Below are 17,673 nucleotides of genomic sequence, written 5' to 3' on the forward strand. Positions count from 1 at the left end.
TTTCTTTTTGTGCACTTCCTTTCTTATAATTGTGTAAAATATTTGATAGAGTTTTTGTCTAGTGATTTGAAGCTGTTCTTTTGGAAATGCTTGTTTGCCATGACCGCTTTAAAGACAAGATCTGTTGTGTAAGTACTGTTGACATAACTGAAGAATATAGACCAGCACAGGTAACTTAAATATTAGAGTTTTACATTTCTTTAGTCTGAATTACATTCACAAATATTCATTCAGGTTCTATCAGAGCTGATAAGAAGATGTCTCATGTCCTAAACAACACTTCTAGAAATTCAGAAATGAGCTTTAGAAATGAGACAAATATTTTCATCAGGTTTTTGAAGAGAGAAGAGATGACAGCTGTCAAATGTGCGGAGAAAGGGGGGAAATTGGTGTTTTGCAGGTTAGGGAAGGTTTTGTATGAGACGTCATTGAAGTGTAAATGTGACAGTACACACCAAGCAGACGGTCAGTGGTCGGGCAGGGTTTGAGCGTCTTCGTTTTTTCAGCTAAAGTATCGGCTGAAGTAAGTCACCGTCGTCTTTCTTTGGCCGATTCAGCATGTCGAATCGGTGGTGGGCAGGGCTTTGAACCAGATTATTTTCCCAATTGGTTCATTCCGAACAGAAACAGTATTTTAATGTTTCCGGTTTTCGTTTCAACCCTTAAATTGACGTCCCTGAACCGGTTAGAACAAAAAATAAAGTTCCCAAACCGGTTAATAACGTTCCATGTCATCTGTGGTGCATCAAAATAAGTAGGCTGATCATAAGGACATTAAACTTAAATTATTAGTCTATATTTTTCCTTAAGTCTCTATTAAGACGAGGACAATTTCTGCCATGTCGTTTATTGGCAAACAACTTAAACAAATATTTTTATTAGAAAAAGAATACTGTGGTATTTCGAGATCATTTCGGTTGTATGTGTCCTGTCAAGGACAGAAGACAAGGCAAGTTTATTTGCATAGCACATTTCATACACAGAGGTCATTCAGAAAAGATTTGTTTGCTTGCTTTTTGAAACGCGTCTCTCCGTGTTGCACTTTTGAGTGCACTTAAACACGCGCACACACACAGACGGAGGACGAATTCCAAACGGCACTTCAGGAAAAAGATGCAGCATAAACAGTCGCTCCACATAAGTGAAAATTACGTTGTTTTTCAGTGTTTTATTTGCCAAATGTATTTTAATGTACTACAGTATGAGAGACAGTAGCGCAACTCTCTCTAAAGTTTATACATCAAGAGTTGTGATCTTTGAAGGGCATAGGGATAATCACGTTTGATTGGAGTTGGACCAGACGCATTTAACCACATGTGCGTCTGTGCGTACAGAAAATTGCTCACTTTAGTGCCTTTTTGTGGTTAAATTGTTTAAAATCACTTAAGTGTTAACATTTGCAAGTCTTTGAAACACGTGCAAATGATCAACTTTCATCCTATTTAAATGTGCGTATTAATCCGCGAAACGCATGCTAGCCGAACCGTGGGTCGTGATCTGTTCGGATCATGAATCAACTGCTAATCGTTACACCACTAATTAGTATTAAAAAAAACTAACATCTTGAGATTATTTGGTAGATATTTACCTCTTATGATTGAACATTAGAGACTTGGGCTTGAGTATAGGCTAACTTGCTGGTGGCAAGTTTCTCATTTCTCTGATGAGTCAAAGAGTGAACTTCACACAGAAATCTTGTCAAAGAACGAAAAAAATAATGTTATTAACCGGTTACCATTATTTTAAATAAATGATTCTGTTCCGGAACATATATTTTTGGAAAGTTTCTGGTTTTGTTTCTGTTCCTTGCAACACATCAAAAGTTTCTGGTTTTTGTTTTTGTTCCTTGAACGGGTTCAAAGCTTTGGTGGTGGGACTCGTCCGGGAGTCGGATATAAGAATCAGCTAAATCTGTGGGTTGATCAGGACTATGTACCCACAGTTTCTATCTACATTACTATATTTATATTTAAGATATCAAATATTTTAATAAATACATGTACGGTTACAATGGCTCTTTACTAAAGATGATGTATTGTGTGTTGACTGGAGTTTAGGTGTTTTAGCAGGCAATGCATTGATTAATCCATCTTACTATATCTGCTGTGAACGTTTGTGCATGCCATGTGTGTTGTAAAATCTCTACAGGTATGAATCAGATACAATGCATCACACTTTCAAAAAACTGACTAAAGGGAAGATTTGAGACAAACAGATTGATATATTTCTTATATAATTCTTACAAACACCATCTATTTAAAATGTCCCGCATAACTTTAACGAAAGATGATGTGTTTTGGCCTGAAACATACTCTGCCCAAGTATGTGAACACAAGCGCTTGATTCCTGTCCAAATGCTTGTGATGCTCTGTTTGCATACTTGCTTAAAGTATGTTTCTGGCCTGTTTCTTCATATCAACCTCTTTATCCTGTTAAATGAATTTTTTTCCTGGCTTGTTCCGCTCAAGCAGTCCTCCATGCCAGCAGGGGGCAGCAGCGTCTGTCTTGGCTTGGCTTTGCTGGCTCTTATCTTTAATTGTCTTCTCTTTCCCCTTCTCGTGGCATCCAGGCGCGGCTTCCCTCCTCCTCATCCACCCTAAGCATTGCTGAGGTATTCCTGCATGTGTCTCGGGCCGCATCGCCATGGCAACAGCGTTCCTGCACGTGTTGCCATGCGACAGTTTTTGTCATAACTGTTTCTCGACTGTTGCTTCTGCATGAAAGCATTGCTGTCTTGTCATGCATGCTTTTACTGAATGTAACGGAGAGCAACGATAACTTTCAGTCTGTTTAATGTCAATGATAGATGTTTATGTTTGAGCATCTTCATTTGAAGTGTGTTTGATTTTATCCATATGCTTATTCATTTCAGTTTTTTTCTTTGCTTTTAATTTTCTCATTGCACAGTAGATATATTTTTTCTGTTGACTGCGCACCTGTGCAACCCCGTATATGTGGAGAGATTAGTGTTATTAAACAAAAATACCTTTGGACAGCAAATAAGCAAACAAGATGCATACAAATTTGTGGCAATAAGCTGAATGACCATTTCTGTAAAAAGGCTATTAACAATAATAAAGGCTAAATATTGTCTGTTCAAATTAACTTAGCTATATTTTTTTGGATTACAACTAGGGGAGAGCTTGACTGTAAAACACATCCGGACTTTGTCAAAGTATTGATGAACGTTTTGGTCTTATTTGTAATCACTCAAAAGTTAAGTTCATCATCATGCTTTAAGTTGGTTTGATGATGGTTTGGTTTAAGTTCTGTTTTTCTTTGTTAAAGTTCACATCATGGCAGTGTGTATTATTGCTGTGTGTTGTGTTGGGGAGAAATTGTGTATTTTGCTGTTTATTTGTGTTTGTGACATCTGGCAGGGCATGTTCATAAATGTGTGTGAGGATTGAGTTTCATTGTTTGAGGATGAGGATTGTTGTGTGTATGTATGTGTGTGTGTGTTTATATATAAGATAGGAAAGGGGTGGGTGTGTGTGTGTGTGTGTGCGTATAAGTGTGTGTGTGGGATGAGTGACTGTCCTGTGACTTCCTCCAGGCGTCGCGGCGAGAGTTCAGAGCGCACCTGGATGAGGTCATCACTCTGAAGTCAAGGTACTCAACCTTGGACCAGGTAAAGAGCTTATCTTTAATCTTAGCTTGCCGGCAGAATGTAAGACAGATTTAGCCTGAAAAACACACAACACTGTGCCGTCAGAGAACAACAAAAACTAAACAACAATGGCTGGGTCTCAATCAGCTCCCTTGTTCAGTAGGGCACTAATCAGGGAGTCGGCCATTTTAAGGGAGGTCTCAATCGCAAAATCATTCAAGTGCATTGAAACGTTTGTTCCCTAATAATTCCCACAATGCAATGCAAAAAAACTGAAAATTGATGGTCCCGTTCCTTTACCGGAAATCCCTCGACCTTTTCTGAAACCCTCAAATTGCACAAACATTACAGAACTTTTTTTAATATAAACAAACATTGCTAGATCGGAAGGGTTCACAATCTACTTAATATTTAAATGTAATATTTATTCATGCAAATTTATGCACGGATATGTCAGAAAATAATAAAAGCAGTCACGTTACAGGAACATAAGTGAACAGTGTCCCAATGTGTTGGGGAAAGTTACTTTTAAAAGTAATGCATTACAATATTAAGTTAGCCTACTCCCAAAAAAGTAACTAACTGTGTTGTTTAGTTACTTTTCGGTTAAAGTAATACTTACATTACTTTTAAGTTACTTTTGTATTACTTTTTCTTACTTTGCTGAGGCTTGATCTCTTTCAGGCCTTGCAGGTGTTTTTTATGACTAAGAAGTTCTGCATTCAGAAATTGCATATTTCGTCACAAAAATGTCGAGCTCTGGCCTGCCATCTCAGTTTCTGATTCGAACTGTTAGAGTGCATAAATCTACGTTAGTACGTTCAGTTTAATGCAGTACATCTAATTAATTAAACTGAAAAGTAAAAGTAAAAAAACTCAAATATTAATGTGTACATTTATAAAGTAATGCGTTACTTTACTCGTTACTTCAGAAAACTAATGCATGTAACTTGTAATGCGTTACCCCCACCACTGGTCCTTCAGTGCCTGAACATTCATACGCAATATACTGATTCATGAACTAGGGAGCTGATTGAGACAGCTTATGTTTTTGCTACACCAATATTTTTTGTTTTATAGTCCTCGTCGTCTGTCAAAACAAAATTGCTGATGCTTTTGGCTTCTTGTTTGTATTTATCTCTCTGTTGAAGAATGCATATGTGCGCAGGTGTGTAGTGTTTCTTTACAAAGCAACATCGCCATCTACTGTCCCGGCATACTTAATAGTTTAGTTTTTAGATTTAGGGGCTGTCCACACGGAGACGCGTATCACCGTATACGTATAAATTTGTTATCGTATTGGCGTTTCATCCACACGGATCCGGCGTTTTGGGAGACTGAATCCGCTATTTTTTGAAACCGGGTCCTAAAGTGGATAAATCTGAAACCGACCCCCGTTGCGGTTTCGTCTGTACAGCCAATCCGTATATTTTGCGAAGCGAAAACGTCATCACATCACGTGTCGGAAGCATCACACGTAACAGCAACAACAATAACGGCGGACTACGTGATTGTGTTCGTGCTACAGAAGCTACTAAAGCCTACTAGCTTTATTACAGCAAAATCTATTGCTTCTATGCAATTGTGGTGAGCAACAAGCGATAATGGACAACACCATACGTTGGTTATGCGCATGCTCAAAGTCTTCTTCTCCGTGTATAGTGTATATCTGTGGCAGAATTACAGCGCCCCATACTGGTCCGGCATATATACTACACCGCTTTCAGTTGGTTTCAGTGGTTTCGTGTTTACGGATTATTTTTTTAGAGCAAGGAAAAAAAATGATCGTATAGGGAATGCACCGGCTTCGTGTGGACATAGCCTTAGTTGTCTTTGCGGATTCATGTAAACATAGATCTTTTTGACAGCGTTGTTGTGTGTAATGAAACTTTTCATAAACGCAAATGAAAAACTTTATACTACATCATTGTCTTGTGAACATTGCCTTAAAACACCCATCACCTCATATTTTTCTTTTGCTTTTGCTTACCTGTGATATTTGGGTTTGTGCATGCTGTGTGTGTGCGTGCGTGTGTATGTCATTATGAGTCATAATTCATCCCAAAATTAAAGAATTAAAAAATTAATATTTTACAAGACAAAATTGGCAATTTTTAGAACATTTTAGGATGCTTGAACAGATGTTTACTTTGTGTAGACAAATTTTATTAAATCCCCATAATGTGTAAAATACGTGAATACTTTGACATCATGTTCGGGTGACACATCAGGACAGTGTGTGAATGTCAGTTTGTGTGTGTTGGAATGTATTTTATGTGTGACAGGAATCAGTTGTGTGTTTGATTTTCACTGCAGATGTTGAAATGATTTTTTATTTAGTTACTCATAACAGACATCAGCAGAACCATCACTAACACAACTAACCCAACACACACACACACGTCAGTATTATTACATACAGTATCAGTGTTATTTATTTAGACCATGATTCACCCTATTTATTTTGCTACTACACATAGTTGTGTTTTGCATGATCAGTTCACACTATTACAAAATATAATCTTTCAGAATAAAATAATATCTGGTTTTGTAAATGTATTTCTAGCTCAGCTGCACACACTATTGAATAACCACACATTAGTTTGGTCTTGTTTTAAGATACTTTAAATTAACATAAAAAATCTGATAAATGATAACAAATAATAAAAAAATAACTAATACTGAATTACTGGAATAGTTGGATCCATTGTGTTGGCAACATTTACCCCAACATTTCTTGTTAAATATTACATTTTATTCATAAATACATGACATTATGAAAGTAAATTGGGTTGTGAATACTTTTTCATGTTGCTTCTATTATTTTGTGAGCCTCTACAATGATTTGCTTTTAAGGTGTCCGTGTGTTACAAATACATTCAGAGATATTTTATTTTTGATGAATGAAACTTTGAATGTCTTGTTGAAGTGTTAGTCGTTGTGTTTATGAGTTGTCAGTTGTGTTGGATTTGTTGTTTATAACTGATGGATTGATGATTTATCTCTGTAAGCTCCAGTGTAGGTTGGAGGTGCTAAAAGATGATCGTCGTGGCCATAGGACCTTCAGTTCTCGAGTAACTATCCCAGAAACCTCACGAGACCTTCACACATGCCAAACATCTTCTTCTTACTCTCTGCGTCTGGGGTTTTGTTTTTACTTTGCTCACTTCATCTTTTTGCTTCACATGTTTATGTTATTCTCCTTCTTTACTAGTAAATGTAAATTATTAGATTTGTTGTGATTCATCTGAATATCCCAGTCTTCAAATTTTGAGAAAAACTAAATGTTTGTTTGATTTGCGTCATCATTTAAGAGCAGTTTGCATCATTGTATTATCATTTAAAGCAGGTTTAGGGATTAAATATTAAACTACATGTATCTTGAAGTGTGTGGCATGAATTATACCTCAGACTAAACCCTAATCATATATCATAAAAGATTGTTGCTATTATTAAACCTTCCACAATCAACGAGTCATCACTACAGACCCCACAATCCCTCATCAAACTTTACTTTCTTTCTTTCTTTCTTTTGTTTCCTTGTTCAGTTTTTCAGAGGTTTTTATAGTACTTCAATTTACTCTTTCAGTCATTATATGTCGCTCTCTCTGTATCTCTCATACACTATTGTAGTCGTCTTAATCTTCTTCTCTGGATCTTCAGTCTTTCTTCATTAGATCCTTTTCAGGATTTTTTACAGTTCTTCAGGATCATGTCACTCCATCATCCTTGCTTTTAATCTTAAACCTTTTATACAACTGACTTCACTATAGATAATGTGACAATTGACTTCTCATTGTATTGTATGTTGATGTGATCTGAACAACTAGCTGTTAATGCAGTAAAGATGCAGGAGTTAATGCATCTGTATTAGGATTAAGTTGATATCCTTGTCATTCCCAAAACCTTAGACAATCGAACTGATCAATCATGCGTTGTTGCTTCAAACACTTATTAATCCATATTTCAGATGAAGTGTATTTGTGTTATGATGTGATGTCAGAGGTCAGTGAAATAGATGAAGAAGTTTAAGCGGCAGATTCTTAGCTGAACTCGTTCTGTGTAGATATTTCTGTCTGTTTCACCTCATTACATCCCAGAATTCTCTGCTCCATGTTTGTCTCGGGGTTTCATGATGATATAAACTGAAAACATACAGCAATATGACATCACTTGTTTTCTGGATCTCATAAAAGCTCAAGGACAACACAAAAGTATTCAAATATTCATGTTGAATGTTTTTCTGTCTCTTTAGGTGCAATCACGATGCAGCAGCAAAGAAAATATTTTAAGAGCAAGTACGTTGTTAATCAAATAGTGAAAATGAACAATCCCAACATAATGTTGAAATGAATGTTTAGCTGTAAAAGACTAAATATGCCATCATTGCTTGTTTAATGATCATTGATAACAATAGAGCAAAATCTCATTTGAACAGACTCATCTGTTATCTACTTTGTGCATGAGGCTTTGAAAGTAAATTGGCAATGTGTGCAAAACACGAACGTGTGTTTAGATTGGACGTGTAAAGTCAATATGAGTCTGTCGAGTGTATATTTGTGCTTTATAATGTCTGTCTGTGTGTGTTTGTAGGTCACAGTGCGGTGGACATCACCAAAGTGGCACGACGACACCGGATGTCTCCGTTTCCACTCACATCTATGGACAAAGCCTTCATCACTGTGTTGGAGATGACCGGAGTTCTGGGCACTGAAATTATTAACTACAGAGGTGTTTTTAACCTATTTTTAACCACAACTCGCATTTCATCCATTCATTGATTGATTATTTGGTTTATTTGATAAGTAGCCACATCTCTTCAAATACACCTGTTTTTGAGAATTGTTTAAATCGACCTGTTTTCCTCTGTTGTCTGTAGACGGGATGGGTCGAGTTCTGGCTCAGGACGTATATGCCAAAGACAACCTGCCTCCGTTTCCGGCCTCTGTTAAAGACGGCTACGCTGTGAGAGGTGAAGAGCATCTGTGTGTTTAGTGAATCTCGGGCACTGACAGATTGGGTTAACTCGTGCAAGAGTGCTCACGGCAGCTATAGAGATGATTATATCAGAACTTTTCAATTCTGGATGTCATAACATACTGTCAGGAAAAATGCTAAAAAATGGCACCTAGCTGTCACTGCGGTGGTACCCTTTAAAAAACTACAAATTTGCACATACAGAATTCATATTAGTACCTCAAAGGTACATACATACCTATACCTAAATGAGATGGTCCTCACTGCAGAACACGACAATTAGGGGGCGAGATTGGATCAGGATCAAACTTCTCCCACTTTATATACTTTGCTTCGCTAAAATGAACCAGTATATTTGCGTTGTTGCAGTCCGTAATTAGTTGCAACCTGTGGCCACCAACGTTTGCTCTTATCAATTTAAGTCTACATTTGATTAATAATATAGTTGAGAAAGATTCATAATTTAGTAAGTAATGATCACAGTTAGGGGTAAGGTAAAGGACACGTTCCTGACAGGGTGACCATGGTGACAAATAAATGAAAAACTTAATGCTGCAATGCATGCTGGGTATCAACAAATTACAAACTCATTCAGGACTCCCAGCATGCACTGCAGCATGGATAAATAATGATTTTTTTTTTACAATTTTATATGTCACCATGGTTGAGATTCATACTCCGATTCTTGATGTTTGTGCATCCCAATTATACAGCGGAAATTTTTTGTCCAAAGTTTCTAAAACTCCTTAATGACAAACTGCTGTAAAGTGCTGGATCTCATTTACATTATTGACAGAAAATAAACTTTTAATTAGTAAATTAATTAGGTGATGGTCTTTGCCATTGTGTACCAACCACCACAGAATTACACTATTAACTTTACATGTTCATAACAAATGTGGTGCATTAACACAAAGTTAACACAACCAGGGAAAAAACCTAGCAAACAATATGTCAAGGGTCAAGAGTCCAACTAAAACATACACTAATCACAATAATGGTGACTTAAAATGAAACAAAACATCAACATCTAAACCTAATAAGTGAATGTTTTCTACAGCAATGTATTTACTGAACATTCAGAAATAATGCTTTATAAAATAATAAAATGTTTCTCTATCATTTGCATAACAAGCAAACAAGTCAATATAATAAACAGTTGTTGTTTTAAACATTGTGTGAACATTAAAACATGACATTGTCATAACGTTCTTAGAACGTCAAGAAAACTGGACACTTTTTTTTCGTTGGCAGAACGTTTTTTTGGGAACTTTCATGGAACGTTCTTAGAACTTTTTTCTGTTAGTTGGGTATTTACTTCCCTGTATAATGTAAAGAGCCATCAGGTTATGTGCTGTTAATTTAGGAATTGTCATTTACTGTCGTCTCTCTGTGTTTCTAGCTGCTGATGGTCATGGTGACAGATTTATTATCGGCGAATCTCAGGCTGGTGAACAGGTGAGAGACGTTACATGTAGTTGAGTGAAATCACGTTTATTTGTATAGTGCTTTTTACACTGTTTTAGTGCTTTAATAGCAGTACAAGAAAGATGAAAAACCTGAAAAATTTGAAAATTTTGTATGCGTATCTTAAAATAATAAGACGGAGTTCTCAGTGTTTTAATTGCTGACACATCACCCTAATCTAGATCACCCCACAGTCAGATCTCATGTTTTGTAACTACTGTTGTTCATTCATTTAGAACAGGACAGGTACACTAAAAGCCCTAATGTTTTTTGTACTCAAGTAATTATTATTTATATTTATACCACGGGTCTGTTGAATGCTGTATTCTGATTGGCTGAGAAATGTTCCATGGGTATGCATTAATTTCTGATAACCACACACCTAACTTGTCAAATGTCTTAAAAATAGACACCAGAGCAATGTTTGTGGTAACCGTGGTATAAGAGGAATAATTAACGACGGGCCATTGAATTATTTGAAAATAATCCACACCCGCGATGTAACTCCGCTTCGCGTCGTGCTGCATTGCACCTTGGGTGTGCATTATTTTCTAATAATTCAATAGCCCGTGGTTAATTATTCCTTATATAAGTAATCACATAATGTTTATTTTGGATCCATAATTTTGGCAGCTGTTTGCCAGTAACTTACTGTAGATGTATGTTATTAACTAGCAACAGTTTGTTAAGTTAAATGAACATTAAACATTAATAAGTCTTTATCTTTAGAGAATAAAACTATAAAATAACAGCCTCATGCAAAGCATTCTGGGAACAAAATCTGAAGGAAATAAACTAAAAAAGGTTGATGAGGATTTCTGGTTCCCAGAATGCTTTGCATGAGGCTGTTACTTTATAGTTATATTCTGTAAACTTGAACTTCAAGTTTAAGTTTAGTGAACTATTTAAGTTCATTTTACATGACCACCAAGTTTAGTGAACTTAAAGTGTTAGTTCACCCCAAAATGACAAACGTATCATAAATCCTTTACCCCTGTGTCGTTCTAAACCACCAAGTCCTTTAATTGTCTTCACAACACATTTTTAGATATTTTTAACGAAAACCGGGAGGCTTCTGTCTGTGCCATAGACTGCAGTTTGATCTTAACAATCAAGTCCAGAAAAGAATGAAAGACATCGCCAAAAAGCATCATCAGTAGTTCAATAATAATATTATGAAGCAGCTTTGTGTGCAAAGAAAACAAAACGAACCATTTTATTTAACAATTTGTTCTTACTGGCTTAGGATGACACAAGGTAAGTGATTTATGATCAAATTGTAATTTTGGGGTGAACTAACCCTTTAAATATACAAGTTTTCGGGAGACCCATTACTCATTTAAATTAAGGGAACGAGTTTACTCAATCAAATGAGTTTAGTCAACTTATGATGTCATTAATTGATATCGTGCTGTTTGTGTTTCTATAGCCCACACACACTGTCATGCCGGGTCAGGTGATGCGGGTGACAACTGGTGCTCCCATCCCGTGTGGTGCAGATGCAGTGGTTCAGGTCGAGGACACAGAACTGCTGCGGGAATCTGAGGACGTACGTTACACATCTCATTTCCCAACAAATATATATTTAGTGTTTATTAACATCATCATTTATATCTGAGCAGTTCTGTTGGCTTTTTGTTAATTGCACTCATAAAAATAAAGGTTCTTCATGGTGATGTCATAAGAACCATTTTTGGTTCCTCAAAGAATCATTCAGTCAAAGGTTCTTCAAAGAACCATTTCGTTTTGTTTTTCACCACAAAGAAACAACAGAAACACTTCAGATGTTAAAGTTTCTTTATGGAACCATTCAGTCAAAAATGTTTCTACTAGTACACCATGAAGCACCTTTATTTTTAAAAGTGTAAGCTACTCTGAATAAAGTTTTCTTTTATTTATAAATATAAACATAAATGAAATAATTTGATTAGTATTTGTTTCTTTATAAGTTGTGTGTATATTTTAGGGGACAGAAGAACTTGAGGTGCGAATTCTGGTTCAAGCGCGTCCAGGTCAAGACATCAGGTGAGCGCCTGTGAACACCTCTGAGAGATGTAAGAGATGTGTCGTCTCAGGTGTGTCTGAAAGAGTCTGTCATGTGTGTGCCGCAGGCCCATCGGTCATGACATTAAGCGCGGTGAATGCGTGTTGTCCAAAGGCACACACATGGGCCCGTCTGAGATCGGTCTGTTGGCCACGGTTGGCGTCACAGAGGTCGAGGTGCAAAAGTTTCCTGTAGTGGCTGTGATGTCTACAGGCAACGAGGTTAGAAAACAACACACATCAATCTTTATATATCTGCTGTTACTCAGAGAGAGCAATGATAATAAACTGGGAGAGCAAACTCTGTGACTCAGATGTTTCTCCTGAGAAAAGACCACAACAATATCGCAGATGTTTTAAAAGAGATACATCTTAGACTTTGATACTTAAATGAAACATAACTTTAAGTTTTATAAAAAAGCATTAACATTTTCTCTTTTTTTATCTTTTCAGCTGCTGAACCCGGAGGATGATTTACACCCTGGTAAGATCAGAGATTCAAATCGCTCAACGCTGCTTGCGACTATTCAGGAGCACGGATATCCCACCATCAACCTGGGCATCGTAGGAGACAAGTGAGTGCCTATAAATGTTTATTCGGCAACAGGAACAACATTCACATTAGATTTAACATTTATAATGTGTGTATCCAATTAAAAACTGAATATTCAGCAGGGCCAAACTTGATGATTTGATTCATTAGGATTTAATGAGATTAAACATCTTAAGATATGATATAATAGTTTAATATTATTTTCTCCCACCTGGGTGATTTCAGAGGTGATCAAAGTTATTACATTTAAGTACCAAAATTTTAATGAACATTTTTGTCTGCACATGCACTGATGAGTTATTTACAGTAATAAATTGAATCGTTTTTTGATTCAGTTTCAAGAAGATGTAAATCATTTTAACTTGTCGTGGAAACTGTTAACTTGATCTCTTATAGCCCCGATGACCTGTTGAATGCTCTGAATGAGGGAATCAATCGTGCTGATGTCATCATTACCTCAGGGGGCGTGGCCATGGGTGAAAAGGTACATTATTGATTATATATCAGGAGGTTTATTTTTTATTTTATTCATTTAGTATTGAGAAAGGCATTAATATTGGATTCAATATTAACTAAATTCCCTCAATGATAAATATTGATTATGCTCCAAATAAATCCACTGACCTTTTTAGAAAGTTATGGAGAACAATGTTGGTATAAAAGCATACTCAGCAGTTTGATTCGACTAATATTTAGTAATTCATTTTAAAAATAGTACAAAATGTTAGAAATGTTCAACATGTTCAGTTCATTCATCACATTGGAGATGGTCAAGCTAAGCGCAGTGCATTGCAGATCAGCCAGGTTTTAAATCTATGCAGAAAATCTAAAAAAAAATCCAGTTTAATTTACTAACAGCTACTTTAGACTGACATCTAGTGGTTTGGATGCTACTTTGAACCCTTATAAATGAGATAAAAGTATTATTCACAGAAATGAATATCAGGGTGAATCGTGTGAGTTATTGCCGGTCATCTCAATGTCAAAAAGTGTACCTGATTTTGACAAAGATATTGAAGAAGAATATGTTAAGATCACATGACTGCACACTGTTAACCCAGAAATTGTCTTAACTTAAACAATCAAGTAAACATCACTTAATATTTTCTGTTTTGAAGCCAAAGGTTAAAAAGTTTAGTTGATATAACTTTTAAGCTTACAAAATCCATTAAACTAAAACATTCAAGTAAAATGAACTTAAAATTATTAGTTAATGTTGTGAGGAATACCCATAATCCTTTGGGCCTGGATATTTTGATTATTTTCTGCTTTTCACAGAATAAAAAATGTCATATAGGTTCAAGCTCTTATATTATTGATGTTGTTTTGTTGTAAATGATAATTTTTGTGAAGTCACCGTTCAGGTGATCAGTGTTTCCGTACATGAACCCTGTTCAGAACATTTTATTGTATTTCTCTCCACAGTACTAACAATGTAGGTCAAAAACACAGTTTTTGTGTGTGTTTCTGTCGAGAATCAAGTTTACTCAATGATTGACTTAAAGTCAGTCATTAATTGTGTGTTATAATACCAATTATAACATCAAAAGTCATATAAAGTGATAAAAACTAAAGTTATATGCAACGGGTTTCCTCACAAATTTCTATGTCAACTAATCCGGGTTAAATTAAAACTTTTTAATTTAACTTTTTTAGGGCAACGAGTTTCCATACATTTTTTAAGTTCAATCAACCTGTATGGGCTTGTATTATTAGACATATTTATTTATGGTTTTCGTTTTCGTGTTTATTTATTTATAAAGCACATTTCATGCAACACAGCATTGACTTAAAAGTGCTGTACAATAAGAAACAACATCTGTAATAAAAACTGCATCGGGACACAAAGACATGGTACATCAGAAAAAATTTGTGCCTTATAGAAGGCTATGGAAAGAAAATGCATTTTTTAACACGTTGTAGATATTGTAAATAAATCAAACTGATCTCACAGAAAGTCATGTTACAGTCACAATTTTTTTTTTTTTTTATTCATGTCTATGGCACAAAATTCAGCTTTTTTACGTGACTTGAGCATGAATGTCTTTTTCATGTCAGTCACACAAATTTCTATAAATAGTTTTTCGTGGCCGTGGCACGACTTTCTTTTTCGTGTCATTTTATGTATTGTTTTCTCATTGTTTTTTCCTATTTTCTTCTCATTGTCGCTTGGCGTTGGGGCTCTCCTGATTTTGCCAAGTGGTTGATGTCCTCAGGGCAACATCATGTTGACCCTGGGACAACATTTTAATCAACCAATCAGATTTCAGAAATAAGTTTACAGTTTGTTTTAAGTTTAAGCTTACAATAAGGATTAGCTGTTTCTAGACCATTGTTTTTCATTTATCATGTCCCTCTGATTTTAGGGTTTGGATATGGTTAGGGTTGGGGTTTGGGGTGGGTTTAGGTTTTATTTAGAAAAATGTTGTCCTTGGGTCAACACAATATGTTGCCCTGAGGACATCAACCACTTGGCAAAATCAGTTTGAGCTTGGGGTTGGGGTTAGAATCACTTTCTGTTACATTTTTAGACATCCTAACCCAAACCCCAACTCCAGGCGACAATAGTTTTTAAAGCAGAAGAAAAACATGAAGAAACCAATACATAAAAACTACATCCTAACCCAAACCCCAAATCTAATTCCAACCCCAAGTGACAATGATTTAAAAATAAGAAAACAAGTGAGAAAACAATACATACAATGACACGAAAAAAAGTCATGCCACAAACATTAGAAACTATTATAGAAATTCGTGTGAGTGTCACAAAAAAGACATTCGTGTAAAAAAGCTGAATTTTGTGCCATGGACACGAATAAATTAATCAGATTTTCCCTAACTATAACACAACTTTTCATGAAATCATGTTGAAATAAATTGTGGGTTTTACTTGTAATTGATCTATGATTGTTGTTTCTGACAGTAGTTGTCAACTGCAATATTTTGTTTACAGGATTACCTGAAGCAGGTACTTGATATAGACCTTCATGCTCAGATACACTTTGGTCGTGTCTTCATGAAACCAGGGTGAGTCTTTGAAGAAACGGACAACATCTGGGTGGAGATTGTACAAGTCATAACGATTAAGAGTGTTTTCACACTTTTTACATTACGCCTGTAAATATCGACCTCACTTTGGTTTGCGTTCACATTGTACCTGGTCTTAAAAGTGAATCAGAGAGCTATTAAACTTCATTGCAAAGTGAATTGAATTCAGAGCACCTCCCAAGATGGTCTGAGTTTGATTCGCTTTAAAGGGGTCTGAGATCATTTGGTGCGTTCACATATTACCCAAAATACTTTCTCTCAGACCACCTTAAATGAAAAGTGTGAAAACATCCTAATATTGAGTGTCAAACGATGAGAATGAATCCACGTGGGTATTGAGCTCTGGTTTGTCTTCTGTTAGTCTCCCCACAACATTTGCAACTCTTGATATGGATGGGTCTCGAAAACTTATCTTTGCTCTGCCAGGTAGGGACGGTGAGAGAGTTTACTGGTGTATTTTTTACAATACTTACTCGAATGTAATTTCAACACATCTATTTCACGTCTTACTGAGCGAATTATTGCTGCTGAAGTAAATGGGCACCTCTCCGGTCTCACAGGGAATCCGGTGTCGGCGGTCGTAACATGTAACCTCTTCGTCATACCTGCCTTGAGGAAAATGCAGGGAATCTTAGACCCTCGACCCACCATCATCAAAGCCAGGGTAAGATGACGACTGACCGGCTTACGTGACATAATATCATCTTTATTCACAAATTATCATTCTGACTCATCCCTTGGTTCTTTAAAACAAGCAAACTTGAAGTTCACTCAAGAATTAGATTTTTGTCATGAGTTACTCACCCTTAACTCTGGGTTCACACCAGACGCGAGTTCAACGATTTGCGTGAGTAGATTACATACAAAGTTATTGCAAAGATGCAATCAGACGCGTCCTCGCGTAGGGCGATGCAAATGACGCAATATGGGCGCCGCATTCGCCGCAAAAACACGCGCTATTCGCCTCAAACGCGTCTTCGCCCAAGATGAAAATATTCAACTTGAGCGAAAAATTAGCATGACACAAAGTTAAATCCCGCGAGTAAACTAGAGCGAGTAACGCGATGACCCGCGTTTGGTGTGTACATAGCATTACACCTTTGTTCATCTTTAGAACACAGATAAAGAGTTTTTGATGAAACCCAAGAGCTTTCTGTGCCCCCATAGACAGCAACGCAACTCACAACTTTCAAGGCTCAGAAAGGCATTAAAGACTTTAAAATGTAGTGTTGGGGGAAGTTACTTTTAAAAGTAATGCATTACAATATTAAGTTACTCCCCAAAAAAGTAACTAATTGCGTTACTTACTTTTCATGGAAAGTAATGTTTATGCTACTTTTAAGTTACTTTTGCGTTACTTTTTCTTACTTGGCTGAGGCTTGATCTCTTTCAGGCCTTGCATGTGGCTTTTACGACTGAGAAGTTCTGCATTCAGAAATTGCATATTTCCATCGCAAAAATATCAAGCTCTGGCCTGCCATCTCTGTTTCTGACTAAAACTGTTCCCACACAGGCGCGCATGCATAGTTCATAAATCTACGGTAATATGTTCAGTTTAATTAAACTGAAAAGTAACTTGCATTACTTTTTTAAAAAAGTAACTCAAATATAAATATGTAGATTAATAAAGTAATGCGTTATTTTACTCGTTACTTCAGAAAAGTAATATTATTACGTAATGCACGTTACTTCTAATGCGTTACCCCCAACACTGTTAAAATGTGACTGCAGTGGTTCAATCTTACCGAGCCTTTAAGGTTACATTGGAGTTAAAAAAAAATCTAAAGTTTAGTTTTATTTGCTCACGCAAAACCTTCATGTGCAGATTTTTTTTTTTAAGTTTAGTTTTGCATGCTCTCGTGAAACTTTTGCACGCGCACGTGAAACTATCACGCGTGCACGTGAAACTATCGCGTGCGCACATGAAAGTGAAGGTTTCAGGTGCGCACCTGAAAGTTTCACATGAGCATGGGAA

At 36.3% G+C, this 17,673-nt stretch overlaps 1 protein-coding gene across 3 annotated transcripts in view; it reads left to right on the forward strand.

The window, feature by feature from the left end:
* The window catches only part of gphnb (gephyrin b), a 61,557-nt gene that overhangs the window by 42,058 nt on the left and 1,826 nt on the right, over positions 1–17,673 (forward strand). The window contains exons 9-23 of one of the 3 annotated variants that reach the window (XM_055186468.2): positions 2,570–2,611; positions 3,557–3,631; positions 6,622–6,684; positions 7,866–7,908; positions 8,204–8,341; positions 8,490–8,582; positions 9,990–10,045; positions 11,484–11,603; positions 12,021–12,079; positions 12,166–12,319; positions 12,551–12,672; positions 13,047–13,134; positions 15,604–15,677; positions 16,060–16,133; positions 16,259–16,362. In XM_055186468.2, coding sequence (XP_055042443.1) covers positions 2,570–2,611; positions 3,557–3,631; positions 6,622–6,684; positions 7,866–7,908; positions 8,204–8,341; positions 8,490–8,582; positions 9,990–10,045; positions 11,484–11,603; positions 12,021–12,079; positions 12,166–12,319; positions 12,551–12,672; positions 13,047–13,134; positions 15,604–15,677; positions 16,060–16,133; positions 16,259–16,362 — 1,305 coding nt within the window. The remainder of the gene's footprint in view (positions 1–2,569; positions 2,612–3,556; positions 3,632–6,621; positions 6,685–7,865; positions 7,909–8,203; positions 8,342–8,489; positions 8,583–9,989; positions 10,046–11,483; positions 11,604–12,020; positions 12,080–12,165; positions 12,320–12,550; positions 12,673–13,046; positions 13,135–15,603; positions 15,678–16,059; positions 16,134–16,258; positions 16,363–17,673) is intronic. The other 2 variants (XM_055186469.2, XM_055186470.2) reach the window with 2 other exon arrangements.

This window comes from Misgurnus anguillicaudatus, chromosome 18 (assembly GCF_027580225.2).
Source record: "Misgurnus anguillicaudatus chromosome 18, ASM2758022v2, whole genome shotgun sequence".
Taxonomy (NCBI): Eukaryota; Metazoa; Chordata; class Actinopteri; order Cypriniformes; family Cobitidae; genus Misgurnus; species Misgurnus anguillicaudatus.